The 13618-nt window shown below is 33.9% G+C and overlaps 2 protein-coding genes across 4 annotated transcripts in view; one reads left to right on the top strand and one right to left on the bottom strand.

Annotated features, from left to right (window-relative positions):
- LOC113503833 (pyruvate carboxylase, mitochondrial) overlaps window positions 1-4691 on the bottom strand; it is a 39940-nt gene extending 35249 nt beyond the window's left edge. For 2 of the 3 annotated variants that reach the window (XM_026885932.1, XM_026885935.1), the window contains exon 1: window positions 4536-4690. The gene's annotated coding sequence lies outside the window, so the exon portion shown is untranslated. Of the gene's footprint in view, window positions 1-4535 lie in introns of all 3 variants that reach the window. The other variant, XM_026885936.1, reaches the window with a different exon arrangement.
- Window positions 4692-4957: 266 nt separating this feature from the next.
- LOC113503834 (zinc finger protein 883-like) lies at window positions 4958-8642 on the top strand. Its single transcript, XM_026885937.1, has 5 exons — window positions 4958-5214; window positions 5505-6501; window positions 7035-7188; window positions 7748-7894; window positions 8274-8642. The coding sequence occupies exons 1-5, from the start codon at window positions 5071-5073 to the stop codon at window positions 8440-8442; spliced, it is 1611 nt and encodes a 536-aa protein (XP_026741738.1). The 5' UTR covers window positions 4958-5070; the 3' UTR covers window positions 8443-8642.
- The last annotated feature ends 4976 nt before the right edge of the window (window positions 8643-13618 follow it).

Here is a 13618-nt window from a genome sequence, read left to right as displayed (position 1 = left end):
TGTTTTATGTATTAATAATAATTAAAACTATTGATTCGTCATTACTATGAATCTGTAGGTCAACCAGTTAGGTATATTACGTGCATAGATTGTATAATTCTTATAACCGTGTAAAATGTTGGAAAGTGATCGGTTCACTTTCTCGTTTCATCTTATAGACAAGGTTATGTTACATTCCAGCAAAAGTTCTGCAGAATATTTGCGAGTCCAGGGTGTTCTTAATCGGTGGAAATTCGACATATCCCCTATATACTAGGGTTGAAGGCAAAAAAGGATTTGTTGTTCAAGCTCCCGTCTTGAAGAATTTTACGCATAATGTGGGCATTGGTATGTAGCTTGACCTATGATCTAACTACTGATATAATTCAATATCCCTTTTTGTTTTGTCTGTTTAAGTATAACAGTGATATAAGGGTTTATGTTCATTACTCTAATAGTCCGATGATGTACACAATATTTTTTTCTGTTAATAACCAATTTAAGAGGAAAAAAATCTTTATATACTCTATTACAAAAAGTTATTAATTCACTTATCCTTCTAAAAATATCTCCTTGAAAAATTGATATTAGAACGTTTAAAACAAAAATAGTCCATTTACTAAACGAACTATTTACGTGACGTCTGCTGTTACGTTTAGTTAAAACACTCGGTGATTAACACACCGGTTAACCTCGTAACCGTCTTTCTTGACTGGCCGACTTATACTTGCAGTAGTTCCATGTGACATGCTCATGTCCACTAGAAAGATATGAAGATCTTAATGATCGTATGATGTACCCTCAGCTGTCACTGTATCTACTGTCTGATTGGCTAATCAGTCTACCGTATGGGCTGATGGATTATATAATACTGAGTCATTAGAGTCATATGCATTTATGCATTTCTCCATACTACTGTATTCGAAATTCGAACAAAATTAATTTCATTACTTAGTTGTTCTTGACATGGAGTAAAAGTATTTAACTTTTTTTATCGTATTTTTTTTTGTTATGTGCAAGTGCACTAAATTTTCAAATTCCATGTTAGATTTTTCGTAATAAGTGAAAACTCTTTGCTTCACGTTTTAGTGTAAATCCAGTAAACGATGAATAACGCTGGCTGGTAATAAAATTGTTATATTTTTTAGATACAAAGTATACAGCAATACAAAGAAAAGGCCAAGACAGTCTTACATAATGTTATTGTTAAATTTCCATTCAAGAATCTGAAGGGACTATCAAAATAATATAGACGAGACGGTGCCAAGAGAATGTCGTACAGAAATAGCATACCGTACGTATTGGTCGCACGGGACATGTGTAAACGTTGGCACTGGAGCTTTCTTTTATAGCTATTTAATGCATGGCCTATGTTTACAGCAATTTGTAACTGAATACATAAATTACCGATTAAATGAGCTCGAGTACGGACGAATGTTTGTACCAAATATGTATGAAGAATAATCTCGAAAGTTTCGGAGATCTTTTCCAATCGAATTGAGATCGGGTAGGTATTGTGAATACCTTTACTAGCGCTAATTATGCAGTAATTAGCATTAGAGTCGGGTTAAACATGTTGGAACTGCGCCTGACGACTGCTAACAACGCTGATATTAGCTTCATTCGGTTCGGTACAATGTCAGGACGAAATCAAAAAGAGCCAAACCACTTTTGTGAGAAAGCCTGCAGTTCTTTGTCTAAGATATATTTACATCTATTAAGTGAGGACCCACCGAGGGAGCTTGACCTTGCATCTAATACAATTAATTTACTCTTAGCGTACTAAGGTTTGAAATTTGTATGTTCTTTTGTAATATCTTCCTTATTTTCATAGAAATAACAACTACAATTTTTATTCGTACTTGTACAATAATTAAGTCTTCGAAGGCAATAAAAGAGCGATGAAATCATACTGTTCGCAAAAGTCTGACGGGGGCTAGCACCACCTCATAAAGAAGTACACTAGCAGTTACAGAAGCGAAATGGCACTCTAGACGACATAGAATGACATCTCTCTTCCACAATTAAACCATGTGTTTAACTGCATTTTATAGCATTATAAATTATCTTGAAAACGACTCTACAATAATTACCTCCATAGAAAGTGGACATTTAATTTTATTGCTTAAGAGACGATGATACTTGTAAACGACTTATACAGTTTTTATTCTGAAGTAACGTTATTTTTTTTTAGTAGGTAGTACACGTGTTTCTAATTAATAACTGCAATTTATTGATGCTTTGAAAAACATGTCAAAATAAAGTCTTTGTAGCTGACTTCAGAATCTCCTCAAGAAACGCTATGGCTAAGCCTAAAAGGATGTCATATTGTGAGATTAAAAATGACGAAGGGATATAGGATACTATAATGGGCATTGCATTATTTTTCTAATATAATAAAAATACTGCATTATGTAAAAAGGTTGCATACCAAACAAACTTACACGAGCGCAAAGCCAAGTTCAAGTTCAAGATTCCAATTTAACCCCGGAATTATAATCTATGGGAGATTTTATGACCTGGCAATGCGCCGAAAATAATATGCTACAAAGAAAGATATCACGCGCGGTGATTTTTCTTTGCGGCATGGCAAACATTCAATTTCTAGAGATGGCCCTACGTGATATGCATTGGAGCTATGCACGTGAATAACGATCACGAGTTTATTTGCCTGTATGAATATTTATGTACGATTTTATTACTTACTTGAGAACTTTATTCATTGTCAATGTTCTCTACGTAATTAATTGATATAACGGTCTATAAACGAATGCTTTCGGCATCGCCCGACTAGTTTCGAACCCAATGGAGACCGCGACAATTCGTGATGTAGGACTCCAGTTGTGTCCGAATTGAAAACAATAAGCGTATATATACCGTTATCCCAAACGAATAGATATTATTGCAAATAATTATTGTAACAAAAACACCCCTTTTGTTAAATTGTGTGTTTCTTGGCTAAAAACCAAAACGGCAAATCTGTTTGTCGTAACCTTGAACTTAAATATGGTCTTTATTTTTTCACTCGGCAAGCAAGAGATGATATCCGGTAAATTACCCAGTAAACAAGAATGTCGACTAAACTTTCACTCATAAGTTGATCTTAAAGACATTTTGATTTGTAAAAATTGTAATTATCAAAGGAGCTAGCTGTCGAATAAGGGTAAGGAGTAAAGATATCGTCATCGTGATCATCTTTACATTTTAAACGGATAGTAGATACAATGTTTTTTTTTCCTACGCCGCGGCGTAGATGACAATACAACAAAGTCTAAAGTCAATGGGTTTTCCGACCCACAACGTTTAACTTATACATATTGTAATACATTTAATTATTTGCACATCATAAATAATTCTAATAACAAGGTACGTACAATTAATTAGTTTATAATAATTAAGTAAGCTAGAGTTATCGGGAAGTATTCTGAGTGATTTTTTTTTCATTTTTTTTTCCTTTTAAAGGGTGAATAAACAAAATATGTGTCGTATCACATGACATGCAACTTACTTTTATGGTGTTGCGTACACAAATATTTTATAGGAAAATCATTTATTGCTTGTTTTAATGACTAATTTCGCGTGTTGCTAATAAAATGTGCGCCAGTCCTTATCCAGTGGAAATTAATTAGCAATCAATAAAATTAAAACTATTCAAGAAAACCGTCGGTTTTTATTACACGCTATTTTTTAAATGAAAACTATTTATTGTACAATTCTGAAATTAGATTTATAATTTAATGAAATCAAAAAAACACTATTTAAATGATACGAAAAATAAGTACCTACCTATTAAGTAACTAGTACTTAATTCTATTACAGTACCTAATAATGAAATGTGTCACACAAAATATGACATTAGTTTTTTTTTTGCAGGCAACAATTATCTTTCATAAAAAAAACAATGATCAATAAACAGTTTTTCATTTTATTATATCAATGGCATTCTACCCAAAGACCTTTTCTGAATCATAAGGTAAAAGGTACATAAACCCAACATGTTCACTTACAAACCTTGATCTACTTGTAATGAATAATAAATTATTGTATAAACACATACATCAGACACACTATATGAGTTTTCTTAATTAATACCCACTAACTCATGCATAAAATTGAACAATACTTACATTTAATTATATAGGTATTTTGTTAGGTTCCATTTTAAGAATTTGAAAATAAATAGGTATATACTTAATATACTTACCTACATTTATTAAAGAAAATTTTATAAAAATAAAAAAATAAAAAATGAGTAGGTATATTTTTGCAGGTAAAACAAATGTTAAATATTTTACATAAATATGCAATAAATGGACAAGTTACTTTTTTAATTTGTAATTAAATAAGAATTATTATTTTAATTTATATAATATATTTCCACTACATGACTCATTTTATCTTTGACCTACTAAAGTAACGGATGAAAACGAATGTTTAATTCATAAATAATGCAGGTACTTTTATTTATTTTGTGCAGGTATTAAATTACACCCTATTTATTTTAAATATGCTATCTTTAACGTACGTTTGTTCAAATATAATGAGAACAAACTTACCAGTAAAGTCGAAAAAACAGCAACATCGGCCACTACTGCGTGTTTTATTATTAAAATTAAACACGCATAAATTTAAATGATTACACAAGTTTAACTTGCCGACTGATCATTAAACTACTGATGTCAGTGTCACTCGCGAGTTGTGAGCACTTGCGACTTGTCAGATCAGGTGTTACTTCTGTCATAATAATCTAGATTCCAGCGCCGATCATAGTGCCATCTATGATCATGAAACGTAAAACTCAAATTAGCAAAGTAAAATTTTAATTTATTCAGACTACTTTTTTCCTTTAGCTTTTTACATGGAAAAAATAACTCATAAAAACTAGAACAGAACAGTTAAAACTAATTAAACGTCTGTGAAACAACAACGAAATTTTAATGGTATCACTCACTATTATGTCAATTGATTGTGCCTGTCACATGCAATTGTCAAAACACGGGAAAATAACTGATATAACACGTGCATCCTATTTATTTATTTTGGATGTCTTTCCTTAAATAAATGTAGTAATTGATTCTTATCCTAGGTACCATGGATGTCAATCTTTACTCAAAGAACTTAAACCAATGCTGTCGTACGTGTATGGGGGACAAATTTGAAGAAATGTATGATATTTTTGCTGCAGGAAGTGATTCTAATATTGCTGAAATTATCTCGTTACATACTTCCATAAAGGTAATAGCACCATATTTGTCTAAAGAATACGTTAAAATAGTAATAAATCACTAAGAATTCCAGCTAGCTTAAATCTTACATTGTTTGCGATACATGTAAATAAACAAAAGAAATACTGGCGAAACTAGAAAGATTCCTGTATGATTATAATTGAAAACAGCCTCAATTACATTTGTTGTTAATATATTAAAAAAAAAAAACTAGTACTTAGTAAGAACTACCGCATTTCGTATAATAGTTTTGCATCATTATGATGCTCATAATTAAAAGGAATCCCATTCTTTTTCTAGGTGCAAATGGACGACAATTTACCAAAGAAGCTATGCACCAACTGCTACACCTGTTTAATAAAATTTCATGAATTTCGAAAAACTGCTGAAAGAGTTGAAGCTGAATTACAAGAGTGCTTTAATAAACTAACAACCATTGCAACTTATGAAGAAAGTGGATTGCCAATAAAAGTGAAGTTTGAAAACAATAACATGTTTGAAGATCACGATCAGTCTGTGATCTATGAAGAAAATATTAATAATGAGTTAACAAAGTATTCTGGTATATCTGATGCAAATTTAGCATATGCTGAGTGTAAACCAAAGACGGATAAATTAGATAGCAACATAACAATAAATTATACTCTTGACAGATTTGACTTGCAAAACTCGCAAGCCAAAGAAATAGTCTCATATACCTGTAATATATGTTCACAGAGTTTTCAAGTTCATCACATATATGTTAAACATTTGCTAACACATTCACAAAGTCAAGTATCAAATATCACAGAAATACCAAAGACAACAGATGAGGCTGGAGATAAAGACAAGAGTCTAAAATGTGACATTTGTTTTCAAAAGTATAAAACCATTAACTCCCTATCGGCTCACAAACGAAAACACATACCTAAAGGCAGAGTTCTAGCATGTTCCATCTGTAAAAAAGTATTTAAGAAGATAAGTCCGTTAAAAAGACATGAGGCCAGTCATGAAAGTAACCGTCCATACAAATGTTCTATATGTTCAAAATCATTTGCAACGGAATCTACGTTAATGGAACACTTGAACAAGCATAATGGGGTTAAATCACATGTTTGCCCAATATGCTCAAAAGCATTTGCACACCTATCAACATTGACAAATCATGTTAAAGTTCATACAAAGCCAAAGCCATATTTGTGCCCAACATGTGGGAAAAGATTTGATTCTAGTACTAATTTGAATCAGCATATGAGAAGACACATGGGTTTAAAACCATTTGCCTGTGACTTTTGTCCCAAAAAGTTTGTCAGCAAAGGTATGTACAGCAATCAAGTCTTATTAAAATAATAATGAGGTTGTTGATATTGACATTGGATTGACTGATAAGTAGTTCTTGACTTCTGAGGCATATTTTTGAGCGCTTTGGTAAGGAACCTAATGGATATTCTGGGCATCTCTTCGTTGTAATGTTAATATTATTTTGGTGTTGTTGACAATTCAATCAATTTCTGTTACAAAAATGGTTTTTCTAATGAAATAATGCACGCAAATTCAAAGGAAAAATATTTTTGCATGGAAATAAAAACACATCTTTATTGAAATGCATACTTTTGAATGCCAATATCAACTGCATGACTGGTTTCTCAGTGGGTCTGCTGATTGAGATTACTTATTGAATTAAACAGCACCCCTGTACAAATCATCTGTGATGTTGTGGTTTTTCTACTGTTTTCTGTGAACATAAAATATTAAAAAATGTCATATATCATAAAATACTGTGAAAAATACAATAGGCACTGTAAAAAACATTAAGATCCCTTTTCAACATGTTTATTGTTTCAATTACAGGCGAACTAAAATCTCATATTGTGACACATACTGGAGAGAAGTTACACAAATGTGATCAATGTAATTCCTCATTCACGAAGCGCTGTTCTCTAGCTAAACATAAACGCGTGCATTTGGGTATCAAGCCTTATCATTGTGATACTTGTCCCATGAAGTAAGTAGGAAGATGTTATTAATACTTTAATATTAATATTTCATAACTCTCACACAGCGCCATCTTGTCTTAAACTGAGCTAAGCAATGAGGAATACTGGAGTATTGATGAGCCCACTTATAAATTCTTAAGACATATATTACAAAAAAATATACAACCATATAGTGATAGATGCAGAACAGTTGATCTACCTACCACACAAAAATTTATGGGTTTACATATATCAAACCCATGACTTCCAGTGTAGCAGTTAGAGCTATTAACCACCAGATCACCTCCTACTTCAATTCCCTGGGCCATTAAATAAGTTCACATTCCTGCAAGTGCTAATGTTGAATGAATCACTCGAATCTAGTGAACTGTCATGATAAAGTCACATCACTTTTTGAAAATATTGTCATTCCCATAAATTACAAGTTTTCATTCGTTTTCTATTTTAATGTAACATTGTCCAGTCCCTTGAGTCTGCATTCATTTTGAGCAATTGTGTAAAAATACAAACTTGCTAAATTCATCTCTAAACTGTACTCCACTTATAGAAACTGTTACTTGCTTTTAGGTTCACCAGTAAAGACCATCTGAAGCGCCACATAAGAATACATACCGGGGAAAGGCCATACAAATGTGACCTATGCGAGCGAGCCTTTACGCAAAGCAATGATTTGATCAAACACAAACGGTCGCATTTGGGAAATAATATATATCCGTAAGTATGGGCTTTAAGTCTTGTAGTCAATTCATTTTTGCCAACAACACAATCTGTGGGTAAGCCTAGTAAATAAATAGTAATGTTGTGTACTATACACAAATTAGTTTTGTAAAAAATGCTGTCGCTTGCAGCCACACGGCGCGAAATGGCTTGTTGCGCGCATAATAAACATTAATCACAATATTATTGGCTGGATGTTTTCTGAAATCAGGTAATCAGTATTATCCTGAGATTGCACCCTAGCACTTCACAAAATTACAAACTTCTCATACGTATAACATTAGTATAGATATTAACGCCTGAACTAATAATGTTAGCAAAAGCAATAAGTAACACATATGCTATTTAAACTCTAACTTTTATATCTCTTTTGCAGATGCACGGAATGTACCCAAAGTTTCCGATTCAGAACGGAACTTCGTCAACATTTATCAGATCATTTTCTATCGGCACAATCTAAAACATTAAAGGTCGGTACTGGAAACAGTATAGCCCCTTTGAACAAAGATAGTGCAATTAATATAGGAAGTGAAGAAAAAGGATGATTAAAAAACTCAATTCTTCTAAGGAATCAAAATGAGTCCATATTTTTTCATGGTATTTGGGGACACTGAAAAATGCCGTAAACAGGCGCAATTGTAAACCATATGAACAAATTTATACGCTTTCAGTGATAAATGAGATAAGATCTTATTGTTTGTCAAATATCTAAGCCTCGTCATATATAAAGAATACTCAAAATCAACAGTATTTTATTCCTGAATTGTAAGATCAGTATTTATGTCTTAAATTTTAGCACACAGACGCAAAAAACATCTACAAAATAAACTTAGAAGTCTCACACAACTGGGCAGAAGACTTACCAAATGAAAAAGGTTTCAGCCTTGATTACCACTTCTTAATTGCAGCTTGGAATAATTAACATGTAACTTATTAAAAGTCATTTTGGGAATTGTCACCTTTGGGGTCGTAACTGCACCCTCGTGCATACCAACCCATACTTATGCACATCCATACGAGCATTACGATAATCAGTGACTCGCGGAAGCATGGTGACTATCATACTGTCTCTTTTCTTCTCCAGATAAGAAGACAGAACAAGATACACATACCGAAATGACAGGGTGATGGTATGTCTCTCTGATTTTCTGTATTGTGACAATTAAAGGCCAAAACTACCTAAATTACTACCACTATTATGAACGTTCTAGATCACTGCACCACTTTCTCATCCAAGAATTTACCTCATCGCTAAGATCTATTTGCTTACAACTTACAACTGTTGCGTACGTACCATTAATATTAGCTAACACACGCATCGGAAAACTATAATAAACTTGCAGTAGGATAGAATTTCTTTGTTTTCCGCATAACTCGTAACGTTGGCGGGGAAACGATCCGCATGGCTACTTCCAATCTCAATTACTGTTATGTATGACCGATGCGACAAAGATCAGCTAATAATATGCTAGGTACCTTCCTATACCTGGATACAATTTGCTATAATTGCTGTTTTGGTATTGCCGTTTATGTATCGCGAGGACCGTGGCGATTTGGTTGGGTTCTCGCAAAGCAAAGAAACTTCCTGGGTGATTTTAGTACAGATAAATTTGCAGGATATGTGTAACGGGAAACGCTTTCTCTTGGTTAAGGTAAAAAAATGTTTTTTTTCTAGACTAAATAAAAAAAATCTTTCTGATCGGGGGTGAATCTGTTTTAATCAGAACTTATTTTCCTTTTGAATAATGATTTTATCCTTGTATCGCGGGTACTTTCACAACCTCTCAAGACACCTGAATAAGCACCCAGACTTTTATGAAGCATTCGCGGTGGATTTGGCATAGTGGGCTGTAGGTACCACTCGGCTATCCGCGCAATCTACAAAGGTACGTAAGGTACGTCTAGGTAAGTAAATGAACGTACGTTTGATATGAGGCTTAATTCCTGCATAGGACATACGAATAGTAAGAGGAAGGTTTTATTCCGGCATTGGTGAATATATGTAATCACTGGGCAAAAACCTCAGGGTTTTTTCATTTTTAAGTTGTTATATTTACATAAACTGTCTTTTACATTACCTTTAAAGTATCGAAACGACCTAAAATAAATAAAGTGTTAAAGAAGGAAAACATTATTCACATTATTTCCTCTTACAAAGTTATGGCTAACAATAGAAGGTTAAACAAAAGCATATTTATGGCTGAGATATTTTCGTTCTAAGGTCTAAGCTGATCGATATATGCAGCAGTGTTCGTTCGTAGCTTTATTTATTTATTTTTCTGCTTTTACGTGATGGTTGTACTAATTATTTCTAAGAGCCTACCACTACGTCCTAAGGTTAATTCTACTGCGTTCATGTAAGCGCGACAGCGTATTTTGAGGCTTATAACAGGACCTCTATTTTACAAGTGCAGTAATATTACCCACTTTAAGAAGTCGTGGTAGGCCTCGAGTACTCTAGCTATTTCATTTACTTACATTGGTGACTCTCGCATTAAGCAATTTAATCCTTACTTCGCGTGGTTCACTCAAACGCTTGTACCAGTTGGAGATCGAAGCAGCGATATGTTTGTCGCGCACAGCGGGTTTTGGTGTGAGGACTTTAACCATTTGGCTATCCGTGCAGTCATACATAGTAGGTATATAAGAAATGTAAATATGGAGTTTTTTAAATGATCGACGAAGAAAAACAACGTGCCCAAAAGTTCGATACTTCGACTCTTCATTAAAAGGGATATAAAGAGAATCATTATGATGATCTAATTAGTTTCTCGCTCTGATTTTACTATCAGCCATTGCCTCACCTATTGTTAATGTGGAAGCGAGATGGCATGGCTACATCTGTAGTAGCATCTCGCGTTTCCAACCGCACACGCCCAGCATCAAGAGCGTATTGAAAGCCTGCGGTAACGAAGCTCCTGTATTCGTCAAAGCTGATTCGATTCAGCGCTATGTAGGATTTAAATTTCATTGATTGCGATGATACTATGACAATTAAGTAGGTAAGTGAGAATGGAAATGAGATAAGTACCTGAAAACTAAACACCTTTGCAAGACTCTAATAACAAGCTAAACGCCATGTAAGTCATAAATTGTCATTGACGAACTCTATGAAGCTCTAATAAGCATATTGCTTAACAAGGTTAGAAAGATATAACTATTAACTAGATAATAATATCTATAATTGGTAACCTAGGTGTATGGTGATGGCGGCTCCGAATATCTATCCCATTTGAGTAGGCCCTTACTAGCCATAATTTCTTTAAAGCTTCGGAAATATTACTTGACTAGCTGTTGCCCGCGACTTCGTCCGCGTGGTTAGAAGATATAAGTTATAATTTATACCTGCCTTCTATCTATCTCGTAGGATTCAGTCAGCGTTCGCAATGTAAGCGCAAAAATGAGTTTTTTTACGACCTCACATTAGAAACTTCAAAAATTGTAGCCTATGTGTTATTCTGATGTATAAGCTATATTGTGGTAAAGTTTCATTCAAATCCATTCAGTAGTTTTTACGTGAAAAAGTAACAAACATCCATACATCCATACATCCATACTTACAAACTTTCGCCTTTATAATAGTAGTAGGATTGATAACTACTTTAAATTACCTCATTATTAAATGTGATTAGCCCCGGACAAAATTATAAACTTATTCATTCTCGGTTTTCGACGACTTACCTTGATATTACTTATACGCGATAAACCTTAATGAAAAGCCTGATAACTATTACCTGAAAACTAACTTTCTGGCAAAAATGTACCTTAGACTGCGGTCGAACATAAACGAGATATTTATTATATACGATACACTCTTCAGAAATTGTTTCAGACATTCTGTTAATATTATATGTGACGTAAACTTGCCTTGTGTGAAATAATGATCGCAATATGTCAAAGCAATTGCTGGCTTGACATTCTTTGATTACTTACCTATAATTTTCAAATAATTTTTGCAACCTGGAACGAATTGTAAGATTAAAATCATATTAAAATAATATCGATGCTATTACGGGCATTTATAGAGCGCGCAAAAACAGAATACATTTAACCAACAATAATTTAAAATACTTAAGGACGAAGATATATGATCATCACACGTATCACGCATCTGTCCTTCCACTTTTGACATAATCCATTGCATTGAACGACACCCATGGGATAGATTACCTATGAAAAACGAGGTGAACCGGCCACACATCGCCATAACGCAACCCATGTCAGACATTCCATAAAAGACAAAATTAACAAGGGAATACAAGACTTAGAAGGGATGGGGAAGATCCTTATCACTAAAATGCGCATAAGGTTTATAAAAATAAGAGAGTACTACAATTTGGTCACGTCATAACGTGCTGATGAAACTTTGGGGATACTTAATAAGGAAGTAGTTATTTGATTTTGTCCTCATATAATTTGTACTGCATGTGAAACAATGCAAAAAAGCTTAGCTCGTATTAGAAATATTCTTGGGGTCTTCTTGCCGTTTTGTTTTGATGACATGACCCTGACTTCGATTTCTGGTCTAAGTTTATGTTAGGGTTGAACTTAAAAAGTAACAGTTACTTTGCAGTAGGTAGTCGAAGAAGAAGTGGCCTCAAGAACGACGCCGTCCAAATCGCCGAGCAATCCCATGGTTTTGGTAAAGTTAGGGACAGGACTGAGGTGTTTTTAGATGATGCAAATTAGAAAAACCCAGATGTCCAGATGACCGGAGCCACTCGGGACAAAGAAGAAACTGGTTAATCGATTGGGATCTAATTTAATTTTTAATTACTGCACTGGGTCATAGTTAATTATTATGAGTACCTACTTAAGCCGCCATAAAATGCACAATGAACACAATTTTCACAATCTAGGACTAGATACTTAATACACAAACGTGTTCAGCATTAATGCTTCTTCAAAGAGAGTTAGGTGCAGTGTTTGAGCATACCTAATGGGGTTAGTTCTAGCCTAAGTTAGATTGTCTGGACTTTAGCCCAACATCTGTCACAGACGTTGATGGGAATGTAGTTCTGTGATTACCGTCTTCAAGTATTCTATTTGTGTTCTCACGTCTGTTTGTGTGGTTCAAGATTACAATGTGGTCGTAAATTCATATAGGGTACGTATGTATGTATTATAATATGTGTAGAGTGTAGAGTTTAGAGTTAAAGGTATGGGTAATGGGAATTATTATAACACGTTAAAACGACTTCTTTCTCTTCTGCTGATTTCTAAAAGAACTAGCATCGATCAGGCGAGGCCTCAGTCAAAAATATAGGTATCTGGTCAATGTACTAGAAATAGAATAACAACTCTTTGGATATTACGAGAAAAGAATTCATTATTTCTATGCTTACAACAAAACAATTATCAAAGGCAAAAAGAAGGAACACATCATTACGAAACTCGAACACTATAGTTTTTCAGGGGTGTATTTAGCCACGCCAAAACCTCAAACTTTTAACCAACTTTAAGAAAAAAAACAACATAAAGTCTTAAGAGATAATAATTGGTTCTTATGAGTAAGGAACTTAGTTCGCAAAATTCCTTCACCCAAGCCTATTACAAGTCAGGAGTTATAGGTTATGGCCTCTTATGCGGGCATTAATGCATCTCACAATGAAATGGCTTTCAGAAGCGGCGATAAAATGAGCATTAACGGACAGTTCCTGAACTACTTGTCTTGTTGGCCATGACACAGGCCGCAATGGATATTGATGCTGTATTAGAATA

This window comes from Trichoplusia ni, chromosome 20 (assembly GCF_003590095.1).
Source record: "Trichoplusia ni isolate ovarian cell line Hi5 chromosome 20, tn1, whole genome shotgun sequence".
In the NCBI taxonomy this organism is placed as follows: domain Eukaryota; kingdom Metazoa; phylum Arthropoda; class Insecta; order Lepidoptera; family Noctuidae; genus Trichoplusia; species Trichoplusia ni.
Note: the sequence above shows the minus strand (reverse complement) of the source record. Positions and strands in the feature narration are given on the sequence as shown.